The sequence below is a fragment of the Alosa sapidissima genome, chromosome 5 (assembly GCF_018492685.1).
Source record: "Alosa sapidissima isolate fAloSap1 chromosome 5, fAloSap1.pri, whole genome shotgun sequence".
Classification (NCBI taxonomy): domain Eukaryota; kingdom Metazoa; phylum Chordata; class Actinopteri; order Clupeiformes; family Clupeidae; genus Alosa; species Alosa sapidissima.
Window position 1 is genome coordinate 13761779 of NC_055961.1, and position 27500 is coordinate 13789278.

A 27500-nucleotide genomic window follows, 5' to 3' on the forward strand; every position below is an offset into this window, starting at 1 on the left:
CAGTCACTGGGAAACATCCATGTCAGCGCATTCTGATGTTGAGCTAACTTGGTCATTTTCCTTCTTTCTGCACGCCAAGGTCAACATATTGATTTGGATACCTATAAGCCCATTGAACCTCAAGCGCAATTTCCTGTGAAATTTGCTGACCACCTTGTTTTCCGTACTTGTTTCCAATCGGATCATGTTCAGGTCACACAGTAAAGCAATTTGCTGGATTACGAAAACAAGCAGCTCAGGCATTTGATTTCCGGAGCCGGCAAGGTCAGATGAGACCTGAGGTAACTGTGACGACGAACCAAATGAATGTGTTACAAACTTCTTTCATCACACATACCTACAAACACACAGAGAGAGAGAGAGAGAGAGAATTCCCACAGAATGTGGCATACAGGTGTGGAGAGAAAGGTCATTTTCATGGTCAGATGTGACCCACTCTCTGGCTGACCTCTGAACTCTGACCCCCAGTATCTCTGAGGCCCTGAAGGCTTCCACTTTACCACTTTAACCTCCAGCTCAACTCTCATCCAGACTACAGGCCATCACACCTCTCAAAACACTGTAGCACAAGGTACTGAGTACTACTGACCTCTGTAGACATTTTGGGTGTAGACATCCTTGTGAGTGGACAGAAAAAAAGATCAAATGGCAAGAAAATCGAGAGAAAGTACTGTTCTGCCAAACAGACTGGGTACTATGAACTGGTCAGGGAAAAGAGTTCAGACATGATGAGGAGAGAAGCACAATATCGTAACAGTTAATTGTGTATGTGTGTGTGTGTGTGTGTGTGTGTGTGTGTACACTATGTGTGTGTAATGTGTAGTCAATAACTGAAATTCCTATGAACAATGTGTCATAAAGTACTTGATGCCTTGTTATGAAAGTATTCTTATGGAACACTTCCTTTAGTTGGACGGACTTGACACTTTTAAAAAAAAGCCTGTGAAGGCTCCTTTTCCATTACCTGCTTCCCCTCCAAACAATGCCAGTACGCAAGCCGAGGGCCAGATGAAGATGTGATTTAGTGCACTTAACCCCCGTCTCTCAGAGGACCACACACCACACACACACCCCGGGGGGCTCTGAGGTCGCCTTCCCACTGCGCGACTGAACTGACCAGAGAAATACGTCTCTTTGCTGACCATCGCTGGCCTGTTACACCGGCTCCCAGCCACAGAGCCGCTTACACTCAGGTCCCTAAAAATAATGTAAGAGGTGGTGTGGGGTGAGCACGTATCCTCTTCCTGCTTCAAAACCAAAGCTAACAGGGCTACATGGTCTTGTGCTCTTTGACAGGCTTGTGTTTACTGGACCACATTGGAGGCCCGCTGGCTGCCGTGTCTGTGTGAAATAGTGCCCGTACTCACGGGCGCCAAGCAACATTTCGGCGGCTGCGAAAAAACACTCGAGAAAGAATTCCATCTCCGTGAGGCCTACAGGCAGTGCAGCAGTCCAGCATGGCTCCCTGCGTGTGAGCGGCCGCTTTTGAATTTCAATTAGCCTAACGTTGCTCAGGGACAAATTAATTAAACACAAAAGAAGGTGGGGGCGGGTGTATGTGTGTGCGTGGGGGGGGGGAGGGGGGGTAGACTGAAAAATGTTCAACAAAAACAAAGTAAGGTGCACCCATTTACAAACATTCTGTGGTTTTTGAATAAGTATTTGACAGCCAAATAAGAATGGGCAAAGCACATGAACACATGGCTTTTGTGGTGTGCTGGTGACGTGCATCACGCTCCATAATTGACCTACATTCAGCATCACAAGAATGGTGTTTGATGTGAAAGGGGGAAAAAAATGTATTATGGATTGTGAAGACTCATTAAGCTCGTGGCTTAAGGACATCGCCACAGCAGCTGGGCCCCTCCTGGACTGGACTGGACGTCTGTGTGTCATTATTAGGATGGTTCGACATGATAATCCCTCCTGTAATAATCTCTTTATTACAGATTTGTTCACGGGAGGCACACAAACCTCTGGGAGCGTCGAGGTCTGACGGTCGGGAGACAGTGAGTTTGTGAGACGCGCCTCGAGAACGAAGCGCAGATTAAACGGGAGTGATACAAGGAATGCCCCCATTTCAGCATTCACACACACACACACACAAACACACACACACACACCGATACCCTTTGTAAATATGACACTCTGGAAATAGCCCCTCCCCCTGGTGTCGCACATGTACACCCTCTCTCGCACTTACACACATACACAATCACACCATGCGCTCATGCACATACACACACACACACACACACACACACACACACACACACAGACACACACACACACATTGTTTCTCTTTGTTCTCAGCCCAGGCACTCAGCTGGATGCCCTCATACTGGGTGATTCCCCCCAATACACACACACACACACACACACACACACACACAGACACACTCTCTCTCTCATTCACCCCCAAGGCTTTTCTACTTTATCTGGGTCTCTCTCAACCCCACTGAAGAAAATGCTTGCATGGACATTCATAGTAACCTGCCATATTAGATAGCCAGTGAGTGTTTCTCCTCCCTGCAGATCCCTCTCTGTTCTGTTCTTCCTTTTGTTTCCTGCAGTGTGAGTGAGTATGGCAGAGTGAGTGAGTATGGCAGAGTGAGTGAGTATGGCTGGTGCAGGTGTTGCCCCTTTGCCACCCTCTCTGTACAGATTTACACTCTCACACTTTTTATTCTATTGTCCATATGTTGTTTATTTTCTATGGTATGTCACACACACCCCTTCAAAATTCCTTTATTCCCTGTTTTTTTCTCTCTCTTTCCTTCACTTTCTCTCTGTGTCCAAATCTCACTCTCTTTCTCTCTCACTTTCTCTGTCTCTCTCTCTCTCTCTCTCTCTCTCCCTTTCTCTTTCGCTCCCTGGCTTCCTCCCCTGGCCCTGCCTCTCTCCCAGAGAAAGCCACAGACCTGGAGGAGAGGGGGCGACCCTGCGGCCGAGTCTCCCAGTCGGCATTCGTCACGCTGGGGCAGCTCACTGACAGGCCCTGGGCCATCCATCAGCCACACTGACGGCAGTGGCACACACACTGATTAGCACTCGACACACAGGCTCCAGCACGCACACCACCACACACTAACATACATGCAGGCACATACAGGAACAGACTAACACACATATGTGCACAAATACACACAAATACACACAGCCAGCAAAGCACATTTGTTACACACTCTGTGACCTTTTTAAAACATGTACATCAACTGGGGTTTGATTTAGGGGGAAATCCAATCAAGCAATTGAATGGCTCATGGTTTACATTAGCCATTATTCAATTCCCATTAGGCATTATTGATTCAGTCTTACATTTCCTATCTGAAAACAAAAACATAAAAGGCTTCAGTACTAGGTCATGCTGGTCACATTCACCTCCGCCATTCTCAGCTATTGTTTACATTTTTGAAGTGACTATCAGTCTTAATCTATTTCACACAGGGCAGTTAGTATCTGTCTATTTGGATTCGATTTGAAGTCTTCAATCTGCCAGCCTTGTTTGGTTATGTCTTTTGGGTCTTTTCAGAAGACCAAGAACAGAGACTAAGAACAGACTGGGGTGCTCATAATGTGCCTGAATGTGCATGTCTGTGTCAGTATGCTTTTCGTGTATCTAGGGTGTGTGTGTGTGTGTGTGTGTGTGTGTGTGTGTGTGTGTGTGAGTGCGTCTGGTGAGTCAGCAGCAGTGTGTGTGAGCTGACAGGCCTGGAACTCCCATCAGAGACACACACAGGCAGCAAGTTCCTATCCAGACGTCACTGGCAGTCGCGGAAATCTGTCTCTCCAGCGCCTCACACACGGATGGCATCACCTCCACAATCCCCCCCCCCCCCCCCCCCACACACACACACACACTCAGCACCTGTCCAACCACCTTACTTGGAGGGAAGCTAAGAGAGCTCCACTAGCACTTCCAAAAAGGAAATGAGGCTGGCATGTTTGGGGTTTTTTGGAAAATACCATACCTCCCTGGATGCAAAGAAGCAAGAGAGTGCAAAACAGGAAACTATCACATGCTCCTACAAAACTTGACCTTGTACAGTCAGCTGTAATAATCACCTACCTCATCGCTGTAAGAGACCTTAATGAACCTTAGTGCTAGTAGCACTCCAGTGGTAGGCTGAGCACAAAATTCGCAAAACGTGTCACACAAGAAAGTCCAACTCAAGATGGTGGCAATAAAACAGGGGGGTCAACTCCTGTCAGCACTCAGCCGTCACACACGCAAGCCTCTCAAGGCTTAACGAGGTTATCAAACCGAGTACTCTTTGCCATGTGTGAGGAGCCAAGGACACCCATAATTTGCGCTTTCTTGGGGTAATTAAGGCAATGTCACGTCTGACGTTTGGGGGTCTTGAGAGCTCTCATCAGGGCTGGCTAATGACAGGATGGCTTGTGTGTACCAAACACCAATCACGCCTGCACGCCACTCGACTGATTGAGGCTGCTTCTGCTGCTCAGCAAAGCCTTGAGTGGGACAACATGTCACTGAACCCACAACTGATAGAGGAACTGCTTGACAGAGAGAGAGAGAGAGAGAGAGAGAGAGAGAGAGAAAGAAAGAGAGGTGAGAACCTGTCATGGTCGACATTTGACATGCAAGGTTCTTTTTACTTGTGAAACTGAAATTCAGTTAGATGTAGCCACAACCACACTATATTCCCACTGATAGAATGCTATGGTTGTCATATTACTTCTGCAAGGCTTGGTGCCCTTAAGCAGTTAAGCAACACCGGGGATTTGCCCTTTAGCAAAGTCAGGAACTTGGCAGGAACGATGCTTGGCCACAAAGGACAGCGGACTAATTCACCTCAGTGGCTTCAGTGAATCAGATCAGCATGCACACACACACACACACACACACACACACACACAAACACACACACACACACACACACACACACACACACACATACACACACACACACACACAAACACACACACACACACACACACACACACACACACACACACACTGGTGCGATGCCACAGCAGCTCCAGGCTCCATCTGACCTCACCACCCATTTCATGTCTGGAAGCCCCTGACATAAGAGTACAACACTCCCTCATTTCAGTTTGCCTTACTGCTCAGCTCAGCTTATGGCTCTTCCTCTCACTCCTCTCTCTTTGTGTGTGTGTGTGTGTGTGTGTGTGTGTGTGTGTGTGTGTGTGGGTGTGTGTGTGTGTGTGTGTGTGAGTGTGTGTGTGTGTGTGTGTGTGCCATGTTTGTTTTGTACATCCTCTGGGTGGGTGATGGAAATTTCAGGTAGCCTAATGTATGTAACAGCGGTGAACCATAAGCGAACAAGGTGACCAATGTTTGGGCAGCTCCAATATGCCTACAATAACTTCTCTTATGAAATGTTTGTAAATACTGTGAAGAGGTGACACATTATTTGACACATTATTTACATGGCGTGCCGTGGTTGGGTTTTAAAACGGAGGCAGGTAGCAAGATCATCTGCGCAAACGCAAACTTAATCCTTTGCTAGGCAACTTAACCTACAACATGAGAACATTGTACCAGAGCACATAACAACCCATTAACTGTTTCCCTGTCTCTTAAACTGATGGCCGAGCTGGGACAGTGTGTTTGAGACGGTCCCATCAGGGTTGCCTGTCTACGCCGCTACGAGAGAGAGCCAGGCGACACAACAAAGTGCAAAACGATGCCCGCGTTGTCATGTGTCAAAGCTCCATCTACCTCTTCATGCCAAAAAAAGACCTAGGGGATCAGCTTACTTTTCAGTGCCTGGATTAACGCCTTTCCATCCTTGATCAGCTCCTTGATAAACTTATTGGTCTTGTCCAGTTCCAGTTCGTGAGACTTAAGCCTGTCTCGGAACTGTGGACTGTCCAGATAGCAGTCGCTGAACTCCAGAGCAGGCAATCCCATGTCTGCGCGCTGTCCAAAAGCCACAACAAAGTCTTCGAAGTAGATAGAAACCTTTGGCTGATGATGCTCTCCCCACCAGCAGAAGCACAGGGCCAAATGGTAAAAGTATATGTATTTTTTTAACTTAGCAATGTGCACTCTACATACTCAGAAGCACTCTAAAAACATCCACTGTTTAGCGAACGAGGATCTGGCTGCTATTAGAAAAAAGGAAAAATTCCAAACCGCATCGCAGAATTTCAAATCGGGAGAAAGCGAAGTCGATGCCACTCTGTGGCAAAAGTGCTTAGTGGATGTTTATGTCCAGGCTGTCCACGATTGCAGGTAAACTACTGCATTCCTCATGACAACGTCATATTGTCCAGGCACGGGGAGGAAGAAGAAGGGGGAAAAGCGAAACGCGGTAATTGCGGAATCCTCCCTGGGCGTTTAAAACGTAGAGCTCTTTCTTCAGCGCTGGCGCCTGTACCAACCTACCCTGAACCAGATTATCGTGTGATTGATCCAGACTCCGACCAATGGCCTTCCAGCATGACAGAGCGGTTTGAGAGGGGATGTCGCGCACCGAGTAGGATCGGTCACAAAAGGATTGGTTGGTTGAGAACAATGATGTCATTTCAACGCGGGGAATTCATGTAGCTATGCTAAAGTATGAACAGATACAAATCAGCATTTAAATGGCAACCTTAGAAGATGCAGACTACGATTTATTGAGTTACAATGAAGCTCTAGTCATTGCTTTTTTACCTTACTAGTCTTTTGTTTGACTGTATTTGTAACCACTTTACAATTGGGTTCTGTGAAGAAGAAAGTTTTCTAGAATCATTTCTGAGCATTTCTTAATGAGTAGGATGCAACTGTGAATATGCTACTGAAAGGAAGTTTCTGCAAAACTTTTTTTTTAAATAATATATAAAAAGAATATGGTTGAGGTTTATTTTCTGTGGGTAGGCTACTCAGATATAGGCATTCAACTTCCTTTAACAGAGGAAAAAAGGGAAGTGTCAGAGAGTGTGTGTGTGTAAGAGAGAGGGAGTGTGTGTTTGAAGGGCTCTTCAATGTAGCCAAGATATGCCTTCAGAATACATTGTCATTTATTAATGTGTAACACACTGTCAGTCATCCACTGTCACTCAACGCGAAAGTGTTCTTTGTCCGTTTAATGTGGGCCACTATCAAGAGAGAGCTGACACTGCTGTTAAAATACACCCCCTCCTCTCTGGTCATGAGGGAAACAAAAGAGAAACAACAGGCTTGCTCTGGAACACAGTGCTCTATAGTTCTCTCATACAGTTACTGCAGCTGCTTCGATGGGGATAGGCTATCCAAAAAAGTGAATAGTTGCCTCGGTCTGTGATGGCAATTTGGGTTTACTGGCATCCTGTGTCTTAAAAAACAGTTTGAACAAAAACCATGTCCCAAGTCTGGGGTATTTCGCCATAATTGAGTACATGATAGCACACACACAGTGTACTTAGTCTCATGTGCCTTATTTTGATTTTTTTATTTGGTTCATCTGGTATTGATCACAAATGCTTGTCAAGGTTCTATCTGTGGGCCTACTGCATGGTGCTTTCCAGCAGGTTGAGTCACTACAGATGTGTTTCAGCTCACAGGTAGTCATTCCAAAACACATGTAGCTTAGGGTTTTAAGGTCAAAGTTACGCTGAAAATGTCCTTTGACTTGCACAATTATTTCTTTCACTTCCCTATAGTAGGAGTAGAGTTCATCATTGTTTGAGCACAAAGACATTAAGTACAATAAGCATATTTTTTATTTTACAATATACCTTTGTCTTTGTGTGAGTATGAAGTGCAAACTTATGGTTCTTTTTCATCCCAAAAACAAAAAACGTCTCATTGAGGCCCCACGACAGTGTCTCATATCAATCAGATCAATGTTGTATGAAATAATAGTACATTTGATCTGCACCTCCCAAAATTTACAAGTATACATGTATACATATATGCATACATGATACATACATACATAGATACACACACACACACACACACACACACACACACAGACATACATACATATACATACATACACATATACATTATACAAAGATAGATAATGTTCTGAGCTTGACCAGCCCATTTACAACGTCACTGGCATTCCATTTAAAGTAGGAGAGTTGTCATCTCCTGGTGGACAAGCTGAAGAGGGAAAGTTGGACAGACAGGGCTCCACTCTAGTGGTGAGTCATTCCTGGAGAATGCAAGTTACCAGCGGAGATCAGACTCTACACTTGGGAGGAGACCCCCCCCCCCCCCCCCCCCCCCAAGCACACACACACACACACACACGTTCACATGCATGCACTCACACAGAGACCCATGCCATACACAGACTCTCTCACACAGACACACACACACACAAACACACATACACACACACACACACACACACACACATAGACATATGCCACATACAGACACATACACACAGAATCACACACACACAAGGGATCCACATTCCCCAACCATGATAGTCGGCCTGGATCCAGTATTAGGGTGGTGTGTGTGTGTGTGTGGGGTGGGAATAGTTTGGACCGGGGACACAGAAGGCTTTGTCCTCTGCCAGCACCAAGCTGTGTGGACGGTCGCGCGACAGCTTTCCTCTCCAGGGAACAACGACAGAAACAATCCGGCGACAGCCTCGGGGGAGCACAGCACAGAAAGCAGCATCAGGAAGGAGCAGACACATGCAGCATCGGGGGCCGCGCCGCACCACGCCACGCCCGCCCACACCAGTCTCCGCTCTCCCGCCATGATCTCACACGCCGACCATCTGAGCTCCGAGAGAGAGACTGACACATGAGAACTCTGCGAGGCCTCCACTGCTTTTATTCTCATAGCCCCCGGGCCTCCTTTGCCTCCTTCTCCTCCTCTGTCATACAGTGAAAGTGTAATATCTTTCTACCCCCCCTGGGTGTCATGTGAAAAGAGATACAGAGCATCAGAGGGGACGTTTTGCTCATGTGTCCACAGGCCTGGGCTGTGTCTCAGCAGGAGGAAATTGCAGAGTTTGCTGTAATTTCCCTCGAGGAGTGAAGCATGCTTCTACATCTTGCTTACCGACTGAGGCCACGGTTCAGTAGTGCATACTGCCACCGTGTGGCTGTAAGTGTCAACTCACTATTTTGGTAAAGGTTATTGCAATTTGAGATCAATGGGCAATCAAATTACCTTGCACCCTTTCATGTTCCTGAAGCACTTTGTTGATTGGCCGGCATTATTTATGGTTTAGTTATTCTAAACCATTATGAAAGTTATTCTTAGCCATTATGTTCCATTCTCACTGGGATTATAATCAGTATGAAATTGGGTCTGGATGAACCAACTAGTGATGAACCTTGCGTTTTCATAAACATGTTTTTTTAACATTACTGGGGAGTTTGGAGTCTATCATTTTCAATAACATGTTTTAAAATGTTTTTTTTTTTTTCTTTTTGCAGTTACATTATGCCTGTGGCACTCTATTAGTGACTATTTGTCATGCCTGCTTGCTTGTCTGTTTTTCACCTGTTACCTTTGAAAGATATTCTCTCAGTTGTGGATCAGTACAAGTCATTAAGACTCCATGTCTTTCTAATCATGTTCAAGTTCCAGGTTAGTTGAGAGATTTTCTTTATTTGTTTATTATATCCCAACTCACTAGGGTGACCACCAGCATGACACTGAAAATGAGACCACTTGTGCCCAAAAGTTAGGACAAAGGTCCAAGAGTGAGGACACACGCGGAATCGGGGTAACATTAGTAGGCCTAGGGAATAACATTACTGAAACTTTCCAAATTACCATAACATTAGTATTAGTATAGGGGGCAGCCGTGGCCTACTGGTTAGCGCTTCGCACTTGTAAGAACTTTACCGAGGCTTGCCGGTTCCAACCCCGACCAGTAGGAATGGCTGAAGTGCCCTTGAGCAAGGCACCTAACCCCTCTCTGCTCCCCGAGTGCCGTTGTTGCAGGCAGCTCACTGCGCCGGGATTAGTGTGTGCTTCACCTCACTGTGTGTTCACTGTGTGTTTCACTAATTCACGGATTGGGATAAATGAAGAGACCAAATTTCCCTCACGGGATCAAAAGAGTATATATACTTATACTTACCATAGAAGGCAACTATTTATCATAACATAACATTTGTTTTTTTGGTGCTTTTTCACATTGGTCAACAATTTCCATTTCCAACACCCCATACAAGGCAATTATTTATTAAAATAACATAGTTTTTTTACATTTTTCACATTAGTCAACAAACCCACCTTTATGACCCAATAACTTTTTAGTCACTTAATAACTTACTATGGTTTTATTATCCAGTATAGTTACTGCTGTTGGAGCAAAAAACGATGCCACAGAGGACTGCCCGGCAGATCTGGCTTTCTCCTTGTGCCTGTCTGCGAGAGTGCGCCTTTATAAGGCACTCTTACCCCTGTAGTCCAGTGGACAGAAAGGTGAACCCGAAAATGTTGAGTACACCAAAGTTTTATGATGGAAATATATAGTATGGGTTCCCAGCATGCAGAAACTGTCGGATGCTAATTTGCATATGTTGGGCAATTTGTGTAATTGAGCTAATTAGCATAAATTAGCATAATCACCTATATTGATCATATTATAAGAGCTGCTTGGCCAAAATGGACCATGTTAGTATGTTTTTAGGGGTTACTGGAGATGCTGAGTCCATATCTGACAAGATTCAAAATCACTATTTAAACTTGGTTTGGTCACGTTTTTACTCTCATTAAGCTGATTTTGCTGAGTTTTTGGGGGCGATTTAGACGGATTTTTGGAGGATAAAAATGTTCAGTGTTGAGGAATAATTTGGAGTCTCAAGTTATTTCTGAATTCCACAATCATTTTGGAAATAGCTATTCACTGGCCCTCTGCTGTGACTCACAATTGAGTAACAAAGGGAAGAACTAGCCTCTACTACTCCTCACTGTCCTCACCCGTACCGGGCCAGTCCCGGGGGCCCAAGGGGTCAGGGGACCCTGAAGCCCAAGCCTTTGCATGAAATCATTGCCTCAATATCAACACATCAGGATGTAGGCTATGAATCTGAATGAATTTAGAATTGGCCATCCCCAAAATGCACCAGAATACAGGAAATCACATCAAACAAATTAAAACATTTCTGAGGAAGGACCCCCAAACCCCCCTTCCACATACGCCACAATTAATGGGGGGCTCTTAATACATCTGTTCCGAAAAGTTCATAATCCGTCCATGCTCACCGCTAGGTGGAGGCCCAAGCAAAAGGATCCGAAGAGAACTCTCGTAAGGGGTAGTGAAAAGCTTACAGAGGCCTTCAGACCTTGAGCCCCTGCCCCCGCCGGACAGCTTTAGGCTGGAGTTAGCGGTGGCCCTGGCTGCGGAGCAGAGCAGAGGTGGATCGGCAAGGAGGTGGTGCCTTGAGGACGGACGGTTGGCGGAGCCTGTTCGAGTCGGCCTGTTCGCCGGTGCTCTTTAGGGGGAAAAAAAGTTTGTTGTGTGGCACGAGCCAGAGAGAAGGTCTAGGCCTTGGCGCGATCGTGGTGGTGTGGAGCGGCCGGAACAGCGCAGGACAGCTCTGGGACAAGGCAGCAGAGGAGGGACGCCAACGTCGGTAGCTGTAGCCTGATTGCGCAGCGTGGTCCGGCTGCGATGGAACTGGAGTCTGCTGCCCTGACTGGCCAGTTACGGTGCTCAGCACCGGGGAGTCTGTGGCAGTGGAGGCTAGGCCCCGCCAGGTGTTGGAGGAACGTTGCGGTAGTGCACACTGCAAAAGTGCGACCTGAGGGCGTTTTCTGAAGGGATCTCGGGACGAGAGGCGACAGACCAGGTGACTGCTAGCACGCCCCGCATTGGGTTCCCCAGGGTGAGTAGGGCTCTTGCGGTGTGCGCACCCCACCTGCTGTGTGGCAGTGCCAGAGACTAATTGCTGGACTGAATGTGGGAACGCCCGCGCCGAGGATGGCAATGGCTTGCTGGGGGAGCTGTGAAACGCCAGCAGGCTGGACTGTGCTTGAGATTCCCACGATGTTTCGCGCTGGGGATTCTGGGAGAACTGAATGATCATCTCAATACCAATGTTTCCCAAAAGGCTTGTCCCAAGGAGAACAGTATTACCTTAAAGGAGAATTCCGGTGTGATATTGACCTAAAGTGTATTGAAACATGATACTGAGTGTGAACGTATGTCTCATAGCCCATCTCGGCTTGTCCCCTGCACTCCAAAATCTGGCGCTAGTTAGCCAATGCTACCAACAGCTTTTTCAATAGTGGTGCTTCGGCATCGGGCTAGCCATGCAAATAAATCACTGTTTTACACCCATTTACGAGGCTCAATGTATCTCCACACTTCATTGGTAGACTTCCGAGGGCCCTGACATTTAAAACGAGACATTGAGAACTTTGAAAAAGCACTGGTAGTTTACTTACAAGACGATTTATACAGACAGTATCTTCACGAAGTTTAGCGTTTGCAGCCATCTTGAATTTAGTCACGATAAGTCGAGCAACGAGTAAGAATGAACAGGTATGATAAGGGATCAGATTCCAAAAATAATTCAGTGGAAATGCATGGATTCCAGTTTCTTCCAGTAGCAGCTATGAGACATACGTTCACACTCGGTATCATGTTTCAATACACTTTAGGTCAATATCACACCGGAATTCTCATTTAAACACACATGAGGAAAGTGAACAGTCCAATCAGTAGACTAGGATAAGCTAGCCAACTATGCTACTTTGTTTACAATATTTCCAGGCTTCAACCAGACAGCTGAATGTGGAAATAGAAATAGTAGGCCTAAGCTATAGGCTAATCTGCATAAAGTGTGCTGTCATAAATATCAGACATTCAGTATTCTCTCTTTTTATATCAGGATATAAAATAATACAGATATTTTACATTGTAATCCTCTGGTATTCTAAGGTAGGCTATTTAAATGCCTAGCCCCCCCCCCCCCCTCCAAAAAAAGAAAAATCGAGGTTCGTATCAAACCGTGGGTCAACAAATCGTGATACGAATCGAATTGTTAGGTTGGTGTATTGTTACAGCCCTACTGTATATCGCTACAGCCCTATCCTCCAAAAATCTGTCTAAATTGTACCAAAAAACTCAGCAAAATCAGCTTAAAGGGGTGGTTCAGGATTTTGGACATAGGACCTCATTTCCAAGTAAGCAAGTGTGATATTTATCAGTGGAGACCGTTTTCAACACGTTTCATCCAGTCCTTCTAATTGCAGAGTTCGCAGGTGCTAGGCTAGCGCAAGTCAACGGTATGTGCTAGCCTGCCACTAAAGACAGTCTTACCCACTCCAAAGTACACCCGAGGCAAATAAATTGTAACGCCAGACTATCGATGTAAATGTCTGTATTGACAGTGTTATTTCTAACGTTATTCTATCCTTGCATTTTTAACGATCGCATTACATTTTGAGGGACTAGTTTCTTAGCAGCAGCGGAATTATACTTGCTCCGGTTAGTAGTACTGTGCCGAAAAGTAAACAGTAAAGCGCACTCCAATGGGGATACCTAGTAGTAGCCTTGGTAATATCAGTCCGCCGCTGAGTTGCAAAATGACTACTAACAACTTTAGGGACCAAAGTATAACTATTGCAACGCGATGCAAGGGTAGTTGTATTTCTTACACTATTCTATCAACACAGACATTTACATCGATTGTCTGGAATTTGCCTCAGGTGTACTTTGGAGTGGGTAAGTCTTGGGACTGGGGGACTGTCTTTAGTGGCAGGCTAGCACATACCGTTGACTTGCGCTAGCCTAGCACCTGCGAACTCTGCAATTAGAAGGACTGGATGAAACGTGCTGAAAACGGTCTCCACTGATAGATATCACACTTGCTTACTTGGAAATAAGGTCTTATGTCCAAAATCCTGAACCACCCCTTTAATGAGAGTAAAATGTGACCAAACCAAGTTTAAATAGTGATTTTGAATCTTAAAAAAAAAAAAGTCAGATATGGACTCAGCATCTTCAGTAACCCCTAAAAACATACTAACATTGTCCATTTTGGCCAAGCAGCTCTTATAATATGATCAATATAGGCTATTATGCTAATTATGCTAATTAGCTCAATTACACAAATTGCCCAACATATGCAAATTAGCATCCGGCAGTTTCTGCATGCTGGGAACCCATACTATATATTTCCATCATAAAACTTTGCTCTATGGGCTGTCCACCGGACTACTGGAGCTGACATCAATGTCCGTTTGGCACAGTTTACATAATGCATGGTATGCATCTGTCCTGATTTGGTAGCAATATGGTGTTCAGGATACCATGCAGAGTAGAAAGATGTCTTTCGTTTTGGCATATGCAATTTCTACATTCAACTAGTGCAGCAACGGTATTCATTCATTCAATCACGAGGGTAGTTGGCGCATCGACTTCGCGAAAAGGAAATCGGTGGAGTTTTGTGATGTTCCATGCTCCTGGTGGCGGAGGGGCAGAAATTATGACATTTAACAGCGGTGAGTACAGAGGCCTTGAAATGAGGGGTAGATGTGCTCATGAAATGCGGACAGATGGCACTCATGCCAAAAATCCGGACAAATGTCTAAAAAGGAGGACACACTCTCTGTACGGACAGAGAGCTCAAAAACCGACTGTCCAGACGAAATCCGGACGGGTGGTCACCCTACAATTCACTATGTCCTGTATCAAGTAACCTGAATGGATTACCCTCATAGAACTTAGAACCCTTAGCTCCACCTGTCCCTGTAAGAATACAGTAGTATTATATACTAATACCCACCTGATGTTATACATGATGTTACGGCCGGCTCATTAGCCGCAACATAGTATGGAGACGGACATCAGAGTTTATCAAAAATATAGTATTTATTTCAACAAATAAATATACATTCTAAAATCTAGGGGTTCCGTATAAAAGACCCACACACCCAAGAGCACCGCTCGCTCCCGGTGTGGTGAAAAATATGCCAACCCCTGAAGGTCAACTCAGGAGCTTCTTATCCACACCTTCAGGTGTACACAATTATGCTGATTTTGCCCATGCACCACCCAAAGGCGGCTGCACTGTCACTGCAGGGCCAGTGGGTGTGCAGAGAGGCGTAACAATGATTAAGATGACATCCATGTCCATGGTTTGCCATGACAAAAGAAGCCATTTTCATCAAGAATGCACTTATGTTAGGCTATTGCTTACTGGAAATAATAATAGCCTAATAAAAAAAAAACACAGAACGAAATCCTTTTTTTGTATGTCTTCTCTCCATGAGACACAGTGACAAAAGAACATGGTTGATATGATCCTTCCAAGGGAGTCTGGCCTATGGGCCCTTGGGATGTTCCATCTGTCAAGCTGGGTCCTTGGTCTCTTATTCTTAGTTGGAGAGGGCTCAGTAGGCCTATGACTTTTTAAAGCCTGTTCCTTCTAGCCTGGGTGTTCCCATGCTGCCTTGCGCGCGATTTGATTCACGCTGCTAAGGCAGCCTGGAGACCATGGAGCAAATTTTCGCCTGAGATAGGGAACCAATCACAGAACAGGGGGGAAAGCAAGACGATGATGACCTATGCACAGACGCATTTGATAGACATCCGTGGCACCCAATAAACGGATCTGGGCATTTTTTTCAAATACGAGAAAATGAACGTTTGGTTCCCAGACCACGTCTCATTGAGAAGTGGTGGCGCTAGCCAGGCTATGTTCCTTCCGTCACTTACCTTTTTGATCTCTGTTATAAAACGCCAGACTCTACAATGGAATGCATACTTTACCCATAAGAGGCCATCCGACTTGTGAACAACAATACTCACCACAACACAATGGGTGTAGTTCTCCAATGACGTTCACTTAGGAACGAACGTGTCATGACATTTGACATCATTCATGTCTAATCTGCCCTTGCGCTAGATCTGCTGTCACAAGTTATTCTCCCTGAATCAGACAGCTTTCAGTGCCCAGATATCTAAAGATTTTATACTTTGTAATTGCAATCTGGACCTTACACATGTGTACAAACAATAAAGTCAAAGGTGTCAAACCTGACAGTAGGCCTACAGTACAGTATACTATTGTGTAATCCATTGGCTGTGGAAATTCTTTTTTCTGGCTTTTCGTGACTTCTCAAAGCCATAGCGAGTCAAATTTATTTGGCTAAAAACATATCACTGCAGTAGGATTATTAAATTCATATTTCAAATACTAAACACTTCTGATGCAGTTCCACAGAATTTTATAAGAATAAAATGAATATGCAAATTCTCAACTGATTTATTTTGCCCAGTATTTATGATACATGTATTTGAAATACATATTTCAAATACAAAATAGTATTTTGACATTTTTATTGTATTGGCTTGAAGAAAACGGCTTCGCATTTTGTATCAAAAATACTTTATAGGTGTGTATTTTTGTAGTTTAAAATACCGTCAGATATGTTTTGTACAACCAATAGTTTTGGTGATAAATATAAGTCATGAATCATAAAAATAAATCATGAATCAGAATCAGTGATCAGAATATTGAGATTCAGGAAGATGAAGATGAGTAGCATGTAGGTTGATCTCACACACAATACACTTCCTCTCACACCAACCTTCCTCTCACACCCCCAAGTGTCTTGAGAACTTTAATCATCCAATCGTAACACATGTGGCTATTGCTAAACTACAAAATACATACCATAAACCCAGGAGCACTGCTAGATAATTTGGGCCCTATGATAGACAATAATTCTGCCCCCCCCGATAATATATAGTATTATTAGGGGGGCTCTTTGGGGGTGCTAGGCCCTTAGAATAATCCTAACACACCCCTGTATAAACCTACAAACAGTCAACAGATCAACCATGCTGACCTGCCTGTTACACTCATAGCCTAAATACTGAATCAGAGATGTACTGAAAAAGTCACAACCGACCTTGTCAAGTAGTACAAACTCACCACCGAACCTATATACCGACATATAATACGGAAAATGAAGTCTCTGACATTGTCAGTGCATGCCCAGAATGCTTGAAATTGCACTGTGTAACACTGTTGATCAGGAAGGATCATGACCCCTTTTAGTTGGTTTTTAACTAACTGGGTAACCGTGTACACACTTGTGTTATATTGTTGGCAAGGGGCATACATATGGATTTTTCATTGTGTTGCTTTAGGTGATAGATGAGGCAACTTTTTGAGCAATATGTTGCAATGCAGGGCATCACCGGTTCCATGTGTTCCGATTGGATGATTAAAGTTCTCAAGAAAAAGCTGATTGTTTCGTGGTAAAGTTCTCAAGAAACTTGATGTTTGTGTGAGAGAGGGAGTGTATTATGTGTGTAGCCGCAACCTGCACATTATTCATCTTGCACTGGATCATCTGGTATGGGGAAATTACCAAGTCAGCACCAATCAAGGCTACATTCATTGTTTTGCACTTTTATGATGTCATCATCACATCACCAAAAGTATTGGTATTACCCAAACATATTTGGCAGTATTTATACATGACAAAAATACACCTGGCTTTTCTTCAACCCAGTAAAATACAAATTACAAAATGTTATTTTGCATTTGAAATACAAAATGTATGGTAAATACTGCCCATCCCTCAGTATTTCATATATTATTTTAAAATGTTGTTATATTTTTGACCAACCCTGTCTATTAGTCTATACCCTTCAGCCTGCTGATATACATAGGCACCAAAATGCCTTCTTGGGGACCAAAAACCATCTGATGAAGTATGAAGCACTGAAATAGACTAATACATTCTTATAACGTGCAGGAGTGGGGGCCTCAAATCGTGTGAGGTAATGCAGGTAGTGAATTCTAAAAAACACTGCAACATTCCCATTGACAGCAAGACCTGTCATGGAAGCTTCCTGAAATGATGGCACATGCATCGTTACCATATGTGTTTCGTTTCTTCATGATTTTTCTTCCCATCTTGGGCAGCAGAGACTCGAGCAGCCAATGGCAGCCTAGATCGAGTGGGAGCCATCCTGTTTCCCGGTGAATCCTCCCTCACCAGCTCCCGTCAGTGAGCTAAACTGTAAATATAGCTCAGTGGTGGCCTACGGGCACTGGGCCAATGACGCAACAGTTTCTCCAAGTAACGGAGTACAAATACCAGCAACTGTACCGAACAGGGCACTTGAAGTTAGTCTACAGTTGGGCACACGGGGTTTAAACTTTTCATTCCGACCTATTCTGACGACATTGTGGCACTAAATTAGACCATTTGTTTTAGGTTCTTGAAAGCCTGGAGTCGCTTATTTTTTCAGTTTCAGTTATTGTTTGAGAAACCGAGGAGGACATGCCAGCTCATCACACACTCCTGGTAAGTCACTGCTTGCATCTGTGCGAGGCCTAGACGTTCTTTAGCACTTTGCACGTAATTCGCACCCCCGAATCCTCGTCTCCCCCCACGGGGTATGTCGGTTATGTCTGGCACTCCAGTACCATTTCCAGTTATGCTGCGTTCATTCCCCTCGGCCTGGGACTTGAGAAGTGTGTGTGTGTGTGTGTGTGTGGGTAGGCCTCGCATTCCTCCTGTGGCTTATTTTCCTGAAGCGGGCCCTGATGGCTTTCCAAGACATTCCGGATGTGAATATTGGCAGAGGCTAAACACACATTAGATAGTATGGGAGCAGAGAGTACTGGCCACAGTACTGTTGCACCTTCGGCTCTAGCACTGATCAGCTGACAGCTGTGTTCTGTTGTAGAGCACTGGGAAATCAAGTGCAATGAACTGATGACATATCCGGAGGTCAAAAGTTTGTCGGAGGATACGGTGGCCCAAGGGATATTGGTCATTGAGGGCTCTGTCCAGACATGTCTTGTCAGGGTAACTTCAACAGACTAAACTTTGTCTAAATAAAGAAGGACTTTCCTGGCATGTAATATTTCAGATTTAGACCTATCTTTTTTGATTACAAGAGAGTAAGCTACAGAAAAAGTAAATGCACAGTGAAGCATACCAACATCAATTAGGCCTATGAAAAATGACGTTCTGTCTGGGATTGCTGTCTGTTGAGTCTCTTAGGCTACATACCAGTAGGCAGGGCTACAGTTTAACGGTGAACCCTGCACGCAGTCACGGCATCACCGAGCATCTCGGAAATACAATACCCGGAGGGCCATATACGGCACGTCTACCTACGTAATCGAATAATAAGGGGGTGTTATGGGAATTGCATATATTACTCACTTCGGGCATGACTGAAACTAGACCCAGGTGCTCAATAGAAATAACTGTATTGATCGTGACTTTGTTTCAGTCTCAGCGCCATTTACCGGGCACAGGACGTCCTGCACTTTACAGAATGACAGAGGGGGAAATTGCTGTTCTCCACTTGGGGCCAGAGAAATTTGAGCCCAGCCATCCTGACCATACAGCTTTAAAAAGACTCTACTGTAAGAGCGGAGGACACCATCTCCGATTACAGCTGGACGGAACTGTCGACGGCAGTCGAAACGAAAACGACTTGAATAGTAAGAATTTCAATGTTTTCACCAGTGAGCTCAAGCATAGCATAACAATAGGCTATATGTTGCATGTGTATAATATAATATAATATAATATAATATAATATAATATAACATATGATATAATATAATACAATACAATACAATATAATATAGCCTAATATAATATAGAGAATTGTATTTTATTATATGCAATACAAGTAAGATCATTTGGTAGAACTTACTTGTAGCCTTGACTTGTACATCAGACCTGTAAACATTTTCCCTGTCTCACCCCTTATTACTCAGGCTACATCCTCATCTTTTTAATCATCTTTTCCCGCAGCTGTTTTGAGAGTGCAGGCTGTCAGTCTGGGAGTGGTGGTCATCAAAGGCAATGAGACTGGACATTATCTGGCAATGGATAAGAATGGACGGCTATACGGATCGGTATGTGTTGTGAAATTAAGTAACACTTCTAGAACTTTGAGTTAAATTTGTCTCGCATTCACTGGGGAGATTTGTTTTAAAAAAGTAGACTAATATGAATAAAATACCCTAAGGAAATACACTGGAGTACTTGCAAGTGTATGTTGATCACTATGGTCTTACCAGCATACCTGAAAAGAACACAATGTCAGGTTTGGGGTTTCCACAAGCATTTTGTGAGGTGTCTTGACTTGTTGATACCCAGTAGGCAATCTGATTCATTATAGATTGACTATCATTGGAAAGTTCCAAATAATCTTATCTGAGTTTCCCAATCTTGTGCAGCTTTTGCTTAATGACGAGTGCTACTTCCTGGAGCATATGGAGGAAAACCACTACAATACATACAGGTCTAACAAATACAGAGATGGGCAGTGGTATGTGGGACTGAAGAAGGATGGACGTACTAAAATGGGACCCCAAACCAGCATTGGCCAAAAGAGTGTCATGTTCCTGCCTCGACCAGTAGGGGGCAGTTCAGTGCTGTGATTCTGAAGGCAGGCTGTGAAAAGGCTTCACCAAGATCCCTACAGTGATGGCCTACGTGATCAAGTTCACACTCATACATTGTAAATACTTTGTACAACATTGTCACTACACTGCTATCTACAATGCATTAAACTGTCCAATGCCTTACAGTATTTCCAGTAGGCCCATATGCCAAGTCACATAACTGACATTTGTTTTAAAGGTGTTCAGTGTAGGCTGCCTTCTGCCATTAATATTGGTAACCTGTGCATAGCCATGCTGCTTATCAGCATATCAGCATCTTATTTATTTTTATAAAAATATATGTTATTTATAATGTTATTTATATATTTTTGTTTTTTAGCATTACATGTAGATCATTAGCATAATTTATAAGAACAAACATAATTTTTAAATTGTGTCAGCTATTTATTAAACCAGGATCAAGTTTATATTTAAGGGAAATCAGATGGTATTTTGACCAAACAATCGAAAAGGTGGCATTAACCTTTTTCTTGTGTAATACATATTGTATTCAAATGTAACTTTCAATAAAAGCAATTATTCATTTGTATTTGGCATTTTATACATTTAGCCACTCCTGAATTGATCAGGTTGAAAAAACACTGAAGTGTTTATTTATATATATGTATTTATGTATATTAAACTGGTGACGGAACCTGCTAACAATAAACATACATCCTCGTTGCCAAGTTCCTTAGAACCGGTCTAAAACCCTTAGTAGACCACAGGAAAACCTCTGAAATGAAGTAGTATTGTTCTTGTGCAACTGAAATATTATATTCAGCAATGTTTAACTAGTTCTTTATTTTTCTGTGCTATTGATGCATCTTGGCCCTACAAAATCAGGGTTAGTAAGTAAAAATGAAAGCTAATGACTGCATGTAGATTTTCACTTTATTAGCACCAGATAATTGACCTTAGATTATACATTATAAACTTGCGGAATCTATCTCAAAGCATTTTCATGCTTAAGAACAAAAATTACGTATTTCACCTTTGAGGCCCAATTGAGGTTCACTGTGCTAATTTAGACTCCGTAGTGCTGCAACTGATAAGGCATGTCTAAATTGGAATATTAGATTAGATTCAAATGTATTGTCATTGTACAGGGTACAAGTACAAAGACAACAAAATGCAGTTTGTGTCTAACCAGAGATGCAAAAACACAGAAAAGTGCAATGTGATATACAAAGTATAGACAGGTGGTGCATAGACAGGACAAGAAATATAGTGCAGTGTAAACAGTAGTATACAGTTGGTTTACAGAAGGTGTGCGCCTTACGCAAGCATCACTTGCCCTGGATGGCCTCGATGGAGGGGAGTGAGGAACTGGTGATGGGTTGGGCAGTTTTCACCATCCTCTGCAGTGCTTTTCGGTTGTAGGCAGAGCAGTTGCCATACCAAACTGTGACACCGTTGGTGAGGATGCTCTCGATGGTGCAGCGGTAGAAGTTCACCAGGATCTGAGGAGACAGGTCGACCTTCATTAGTCTCCTCAGAAAGAAAATATGCTGGTGAGCCTTCTTGATCAGGGTAGATGTGTTGAGGGTCCAAGAGAATGTGGACACCCAGAAACTTGAAGCTGATGACACGCTCCACCTCAGTCCCGTTGATGAGAATGGGGGTGTGTGTGCTAGCTTTAGACTTCCTGAAGTCCACAATGAGCTCTTTGGTCTTCTTGGTGTTGAGAGCCAGGTTGTTGTCAGTGCACCACAATGTAAGGTGCTGGACCTCCTCCCTGTAGGCCGTCTCATCGTTGTTGCTGATGAGATCTATCACTGTAGTGTCGCCTGCAAATTTGACAATGGTGTTCAGTTAGAGCCATGTACAGGTGTGCAGTCGTAGGTGAAGAGGGAGTAAAGGTGAGGGCTCAGCACACATCCCTGTGGTAGGCCGGTGTTCAAGGTGATGGTTGAGGAGGTGTAATTATCTAACCTAAAAGACTGAGGTCTGTTGGTTTAGGAAGTCCAGAATCCAGTTACAGAGGGAGGTATTGATGCCCAGTTAACTCAGTTTGGTGATCAGTTTGGAGGGGATGATGGTGTTGAATGCTGAATTATTAACAGCATTCTCACATAGGTGTTGCTATTGTCAAGGTGGGACAGCCTATAGCCTACAGCCTATGTGAAATGCCGTAGAGATGGCGTGCTCCTGTTCTGACGGTAGGCGAATTGGAAGGGGTCCAGTGAGGGTGGTAAGCAGGTCTTGAGATGGGCCAGGACCAGCCTCAATTAATAATGTTATACGCAACTTCATTGTTATAACTTACCATATGATTTTCAATTAACTTGAAATTTGAAGGCATCCAGGTTACTCACTTTTTAAAGTTAAAAACATTTCTTATTTATTTTTTTAAAGTGAGGTACCCCGAGCTCCACAAGGTGGCAGAAGTGTTGCTGAACACAGAATTGTTCTAAGCCCAGGTTCATTCATAACTTCATTGCTCTCATTGATTGAGGTAACAATTTAATTCATGATCTCTGCATAGCCTACTACACATTGAAATGTGGCTTGATATCACATTTTTTAGATTAAGGTGAAAAGTCTGTTCTTTCTGTGCTTTGATGGTATCTGAGATGTCTACGCACTTAGAATGATCTCACTGGCAAATCAAATTATAAAAGATGACTTGTACATGGAGACAGACAGAGGTATTTTTAGATCAATCAGAGGTAATCAGTCAAAGTGGACTGCTATCGATCCCAGCGCACATGTGAGCGAGGCCATGTGAGCCTTGACTAGATGTGTGCATGTTATGAGACAGGCAAAGCTTGCAGTGAATGTGTTAATATGTAATAGTTTAGGCAGAATGCATGTGCAAAAGTGATACCACCCACACACACACACACACGCGCGCGCGCGCGCGCGCACACACACACACACACATTCATAATTACAAATGCAGGCAAACACCTGCAGATGAAATTCAAAATGCTGAGCTGAATACCACACCATCGTTCCCATTTTTCTTCCCCTCGCTCTCAATCCTTTCAAACAATGTCAAATACTCATAACCGTTTAGCTTTGAATTTGATTAAATGATTTAAGTTGGAAAAACTGGAGAACCTACGTGAATGAGAAAAGAGGGGAACTGTTATGTATATGCCATCTACTTAGCCTGGCGAGCCAGACCCACGTTAAAATGTAGGGTCTGGGCACTTACCGTTCGCAGTGCTCAGTCCGAGGGGCGGGATAATCAGTCTTTCAAATTCCCTCTGCACGCAATAGGACGCAATAGGATATTTGTTTTCAAGTAGCAGGGAATTCAAGCCAAACCGTTGCAACTCTGCCATCAATCATTATGTTAAGCCCACCAAACGACTCTATACACGATTTCAATGCCTGATTAAGTTTCGGCTTTCTGGAGCTCACAAGCCAACGGAGAGTTGCTAGACTAGCCCACTAGGGGCGCGTCTAGATTTCTAGGCTACCATCTACTAGGTGGGTGACTAAAAAAAAAAACAGACGATTTCTTTTCACAGAAAAGCACCCCAAAAATAGCAGCATGAATAACAACATGTGCGTAGAAAGGGAAATGACTGGAGTGATCATGATAAACATCACGTTAGTGAAGTCCAGCTAATGTGTGTAGTGCTCACCGGTGTCCTGCAGTGGTGATGCGACGTGATGTGAGCAGGAAGAGGGGCCAGCATGGACGTAAATCTTACACTTCCGGTGCTGGGGGAACGGAGCGGAGCAGGTGGTCTCTGTCCATCCTGGCGTTCCCGTGCGAGTGCGTGAGAAACCCCGTCTGTCTGCGGAACCCCAGATGGATGTGTTTTAACTGGGGGATTCTCATGTCGGCCACAACATCACATATCCTGCTTAGTCACACAGATGACTAGGGAAGTGGGCTGCAATGAAAGCAGGGTCACTCACCCCGTGTACTTACATTTGCACGCATGCATGCACGCACGCACGCACGCACACACACACACATGCATGCACGCACGCACACACACCATTTGTCCACACACACAATTCAAAGTATGTGCCTCAACTAACTTCATAGATGTCCATCATAGAGTACAAAGAGAGAGATGAAATCATTCTTTCTTTCTCCCTTTGTTCTTGGTTGAAGCATTTGGTTTGGGTCCTGTGGTAGGATTTGGCTCATTCTGTTCCATGGCAATCCCTAATTATCCTTCTGTTTTTAAATTGGTTTTCAACAGGATGCCATGTGTGTGGTCATGTTATTTTTGAGATATACATACCAAAGACATTCTATTTGTGGGTGATATTTGGTTCAGAGAGAATCAGGGTGACTGGCACAGTTTTAGACATCAGACCCACAGGGGACGAGACTCCATTATGATGGCCGGCCCTTAGCAACAGCAATGCAGACAAAAATGAGCTACATTTAAATCAGGCCTTCCACTTTCAGATCAATTTGAAGAGCACTAATTTTGTCTCCAAAATGGGTCACCCCCTGCTCCATCCATTACTGCCAGTTTGTGTGCATCCTTAACGTCAGCGGGAGGCGGGGGGGGGGTTGTGGTTATTCTCATCTGACCTCATTTCCTAATGTCTTATTTTAGAAATGTGAGTTAGCCTGTAGGTGTGTAGCCCCCGCCTCCACCCACACACACACTCATACTTCCACCCGAAGCCCATTCTTCTCACAGCAACACCTACTACATCCTACAGTCATGACACGAAATGGCCACCGGCTCATTCAGCTTTTGGCGATTATCTCGCGCACCTTCCTGCTATTCTCTAAGTAAGCGCGCCCCTCCTGACAGATAATAGACTCCCGGGCTCACAACAAACAAAACACCCTGAGCTCAGGCCTATATCTGGAAAATTCTCCACATTCCAAGACATCCCAGTTCTCTTTCACCACATCAATAAGGGCAGGAAGCCAGAGCTCCCTCCCTCCCACCTTCCCTCCCTCTCTCTCTCTCTCTCTCTCTCTCTCTATCCCTCTCCATCATTCTGTTTTAGGGATACATCCTCTGTCATGAAAGAGCAGACATGTTCCTGTAATTATGCCGTCACTCATGCAACATCCAAACACCCAGGTCTTTTTAGGTGTCCTATTGTTTGAGGACACTAGGAGGGTGGGTGTGTCTGTGTGTCTGTGTGTGTGTGTGTGTGTGTGTGTACAAGCTTCCTGTTAGCTCAGCCCTCGAGTGCTCAGTTACACTCCTTCCTATGACACAGCAGCCTGAGCTTGGAACATGGAAACGGACACACGCACTCACACACATGCACACGACACACCCACACACCCATTGATACACACACACCCACATACCCATCAATAGGCACACACTCACACTCACACACACGTAAGAGGACACCATATATGTATGTAAAACACTGAGATTTGTTGCTGTGCTTTTGTCATACGTCTACTATGAGTGTCACACAAGTAGTATGGTACTTTAATGTCCCTGATATGCATACAGTACTCTACAGCACAATTATTGGTACCTCTGCTTGTAATACCTTCTTAAGCCTCCCTTTGCTATAAACAGCTTGTAATATTCTCATATGACACCCCATAAAGTTGGGGAATACAAAGCAAGGGGTTTAAGACCATTCGTCTTTACCAAATCCTCCCAGATCGTCCAGATTCCTACGTCCACACTTGTGCATTCTCCTCTTTGACTCACCCACAGTTTTTCTATGGAGTTTAGATCAGGGGACTGAGATGGCAATGGCCAAACCTTGATTTTGTGTTCAGTAAATAATTTTGTTTTGATCTGGACGTTTGTTTTGGTTCATCGACCTGATGAATGATCCAATCATGACCCATTTTTAGTGTCTTGGCAGAGATTGACAGATTTCCTTTGAAAATGTTCAAGTTTTTCTTCATGATGTCCATGAAGCATAAAAACAGCCCAGCAATATCCCTTCATCATAATTCTCATTAGGCATGGGGGTTCTTTTCAGTACAGTCATTCTTCTATGTACACCAAACCCACCTAAAGTGTTTCTTGCCAAAGAGCGCAATTTTCATTTAATCTGACAATAGACCACACTTCCAGACAAAGTCATTGTACCATTCAGTAACTCCTGCAATTTACATTTGTAATAAAATGACTGGAAAAGCTTTTACCTGGCATGCCCTCTAAATAATCTATTAGTAGTGAGGTCACTTTTGAAGATTTTCTGGGGGACTTGGTGACTCCAAGATGATACCTTTTTCTGTAACTCTCCAACAGTGGTTCTTATAGAATTTTCTGCCTATCTTACCATCCTCCATACTGTGCATGGGGGCAAGATAACCATGGGTCTTTGTTCAAGCATGTTCACATTTTCAGTTGATTAGAACCTTTACATTATTGTTTTTACTGTAAATATAGGCATTTTCAACAAATTACATAGTTTTCATAGCCGTTTTCTGACTTACAAATGTCGACACACTTTCTTTTTCATACCTTAGTCATGAACTACTTCTAAAAGTTCACAGACACTCTGATTAACTTAAAGAAGTTGGAATTAGAAAGGAAAATGCGTCTGTTACATTTTGTATATTTTCTGGTTCCAATTGTGGGCAATGCGTTTTTGTTAAAAATATTTATTTCTTTATGAGATTTTCCTTTTTCTCAGAATAAATTTGCTTTCCTTCAAGGTTGGATTTATCTTCATTTTCTTCATTGTGAGATTACAATAAATCGGCAAAATATTATTTGTTATACGTGTTTTTAGTCAACTTTACCAAAGGTGCCAATAATTCTGGAGAGTACTGTATGTCATATTGATATATAATACATAATATTCTGATATGTAATCTATCATATCATGCACTGTTTGCCCCTGGAGATACATTTTCATTGTCTATCAGTGTAAATTGTAGTCAGTCAGTGTAAGTGGTAGGGTAACACTTTATAATAACTACACACAATTCATCATTTATTAAGCCTTTGTTACTTATTAGTTAATGGTTTGTTCATCATTAGTAATTTCCTGTTGGTACATAATTTATCATCAGTAAAGCAGTAAAGTTTTTTTTTCATAGTAAATAAGCCTATCCAAAAAATATGTTTGTAAGTACATGATTTATACTTAATAAGTAATGAAACAACCACTTATAAATGAAATCATTTTCTTTTTATAAACCAGTTGCAAACTAATACAAAATGCTTTGTTCATCATTTGTAAAGCATTGTTCCTATGTTAATTCTCATAAATAAAGTATTTGTACACACAGTTATAAATGGTTT

General features: G+C 43.5%; 2 protein-coding genes across 4 annotated transcripts in view; one reads left to right on the plus strand and one right to left on the minus strand.

Annotated features, from left to right (window-relative positions):
• The window catches only part of LOC121709640 (rho GTPase-activating protein 26-like), a 62153-nt gene extending 55724 nt beyond the window's left edge, over positions 1 to 6429 (minus strand). Inside the window, exon 1 of one of the 3 annotated variants that reach the window (XM_042093204.1) lies at positions 5749 to 6429. In XM_042093204.1, coding sequence (XP_041949138.1) covers positions 5749 to 5902 — 154 coding nt within the window. In that variant the 5' untranslated portion in view covers positions 5903 to 6429. The remainder of the gene's footprint in view (positions 1 to 5748) is intronic. The other 2 variants (XM_042093201.1, XM_042093202.1) reach the window with 2 other exon arrangements.
• An 11597-nt stretch (positions 6430 to 18026) lies between these two features.
• LOC121709665 (fibroblast growth factor 1-like) lies at positions 18027 to 20878 on the plus strand. Its single transcript, XM_042093248.1, has 4 exons — positions 18027 to 18220; positions 19161 to 19374; positions 19694 to 19797; positions 20122 to 20878. The coding sequence occupies exons 1-4, from the start codon at positions 18197 to 18199 to the stop codon at positions 20323 to 20325; spliced, it is 546 nt and encodes a 181-aa protein (XP_041949182.1). The 5' UTR covers positions 18027 to 18196; the 3' UTR covers positions 20326 to 20878.
• The last annotated feature ends 6622 nt before the right edge of the window (positions 20879 to 27500 follow it).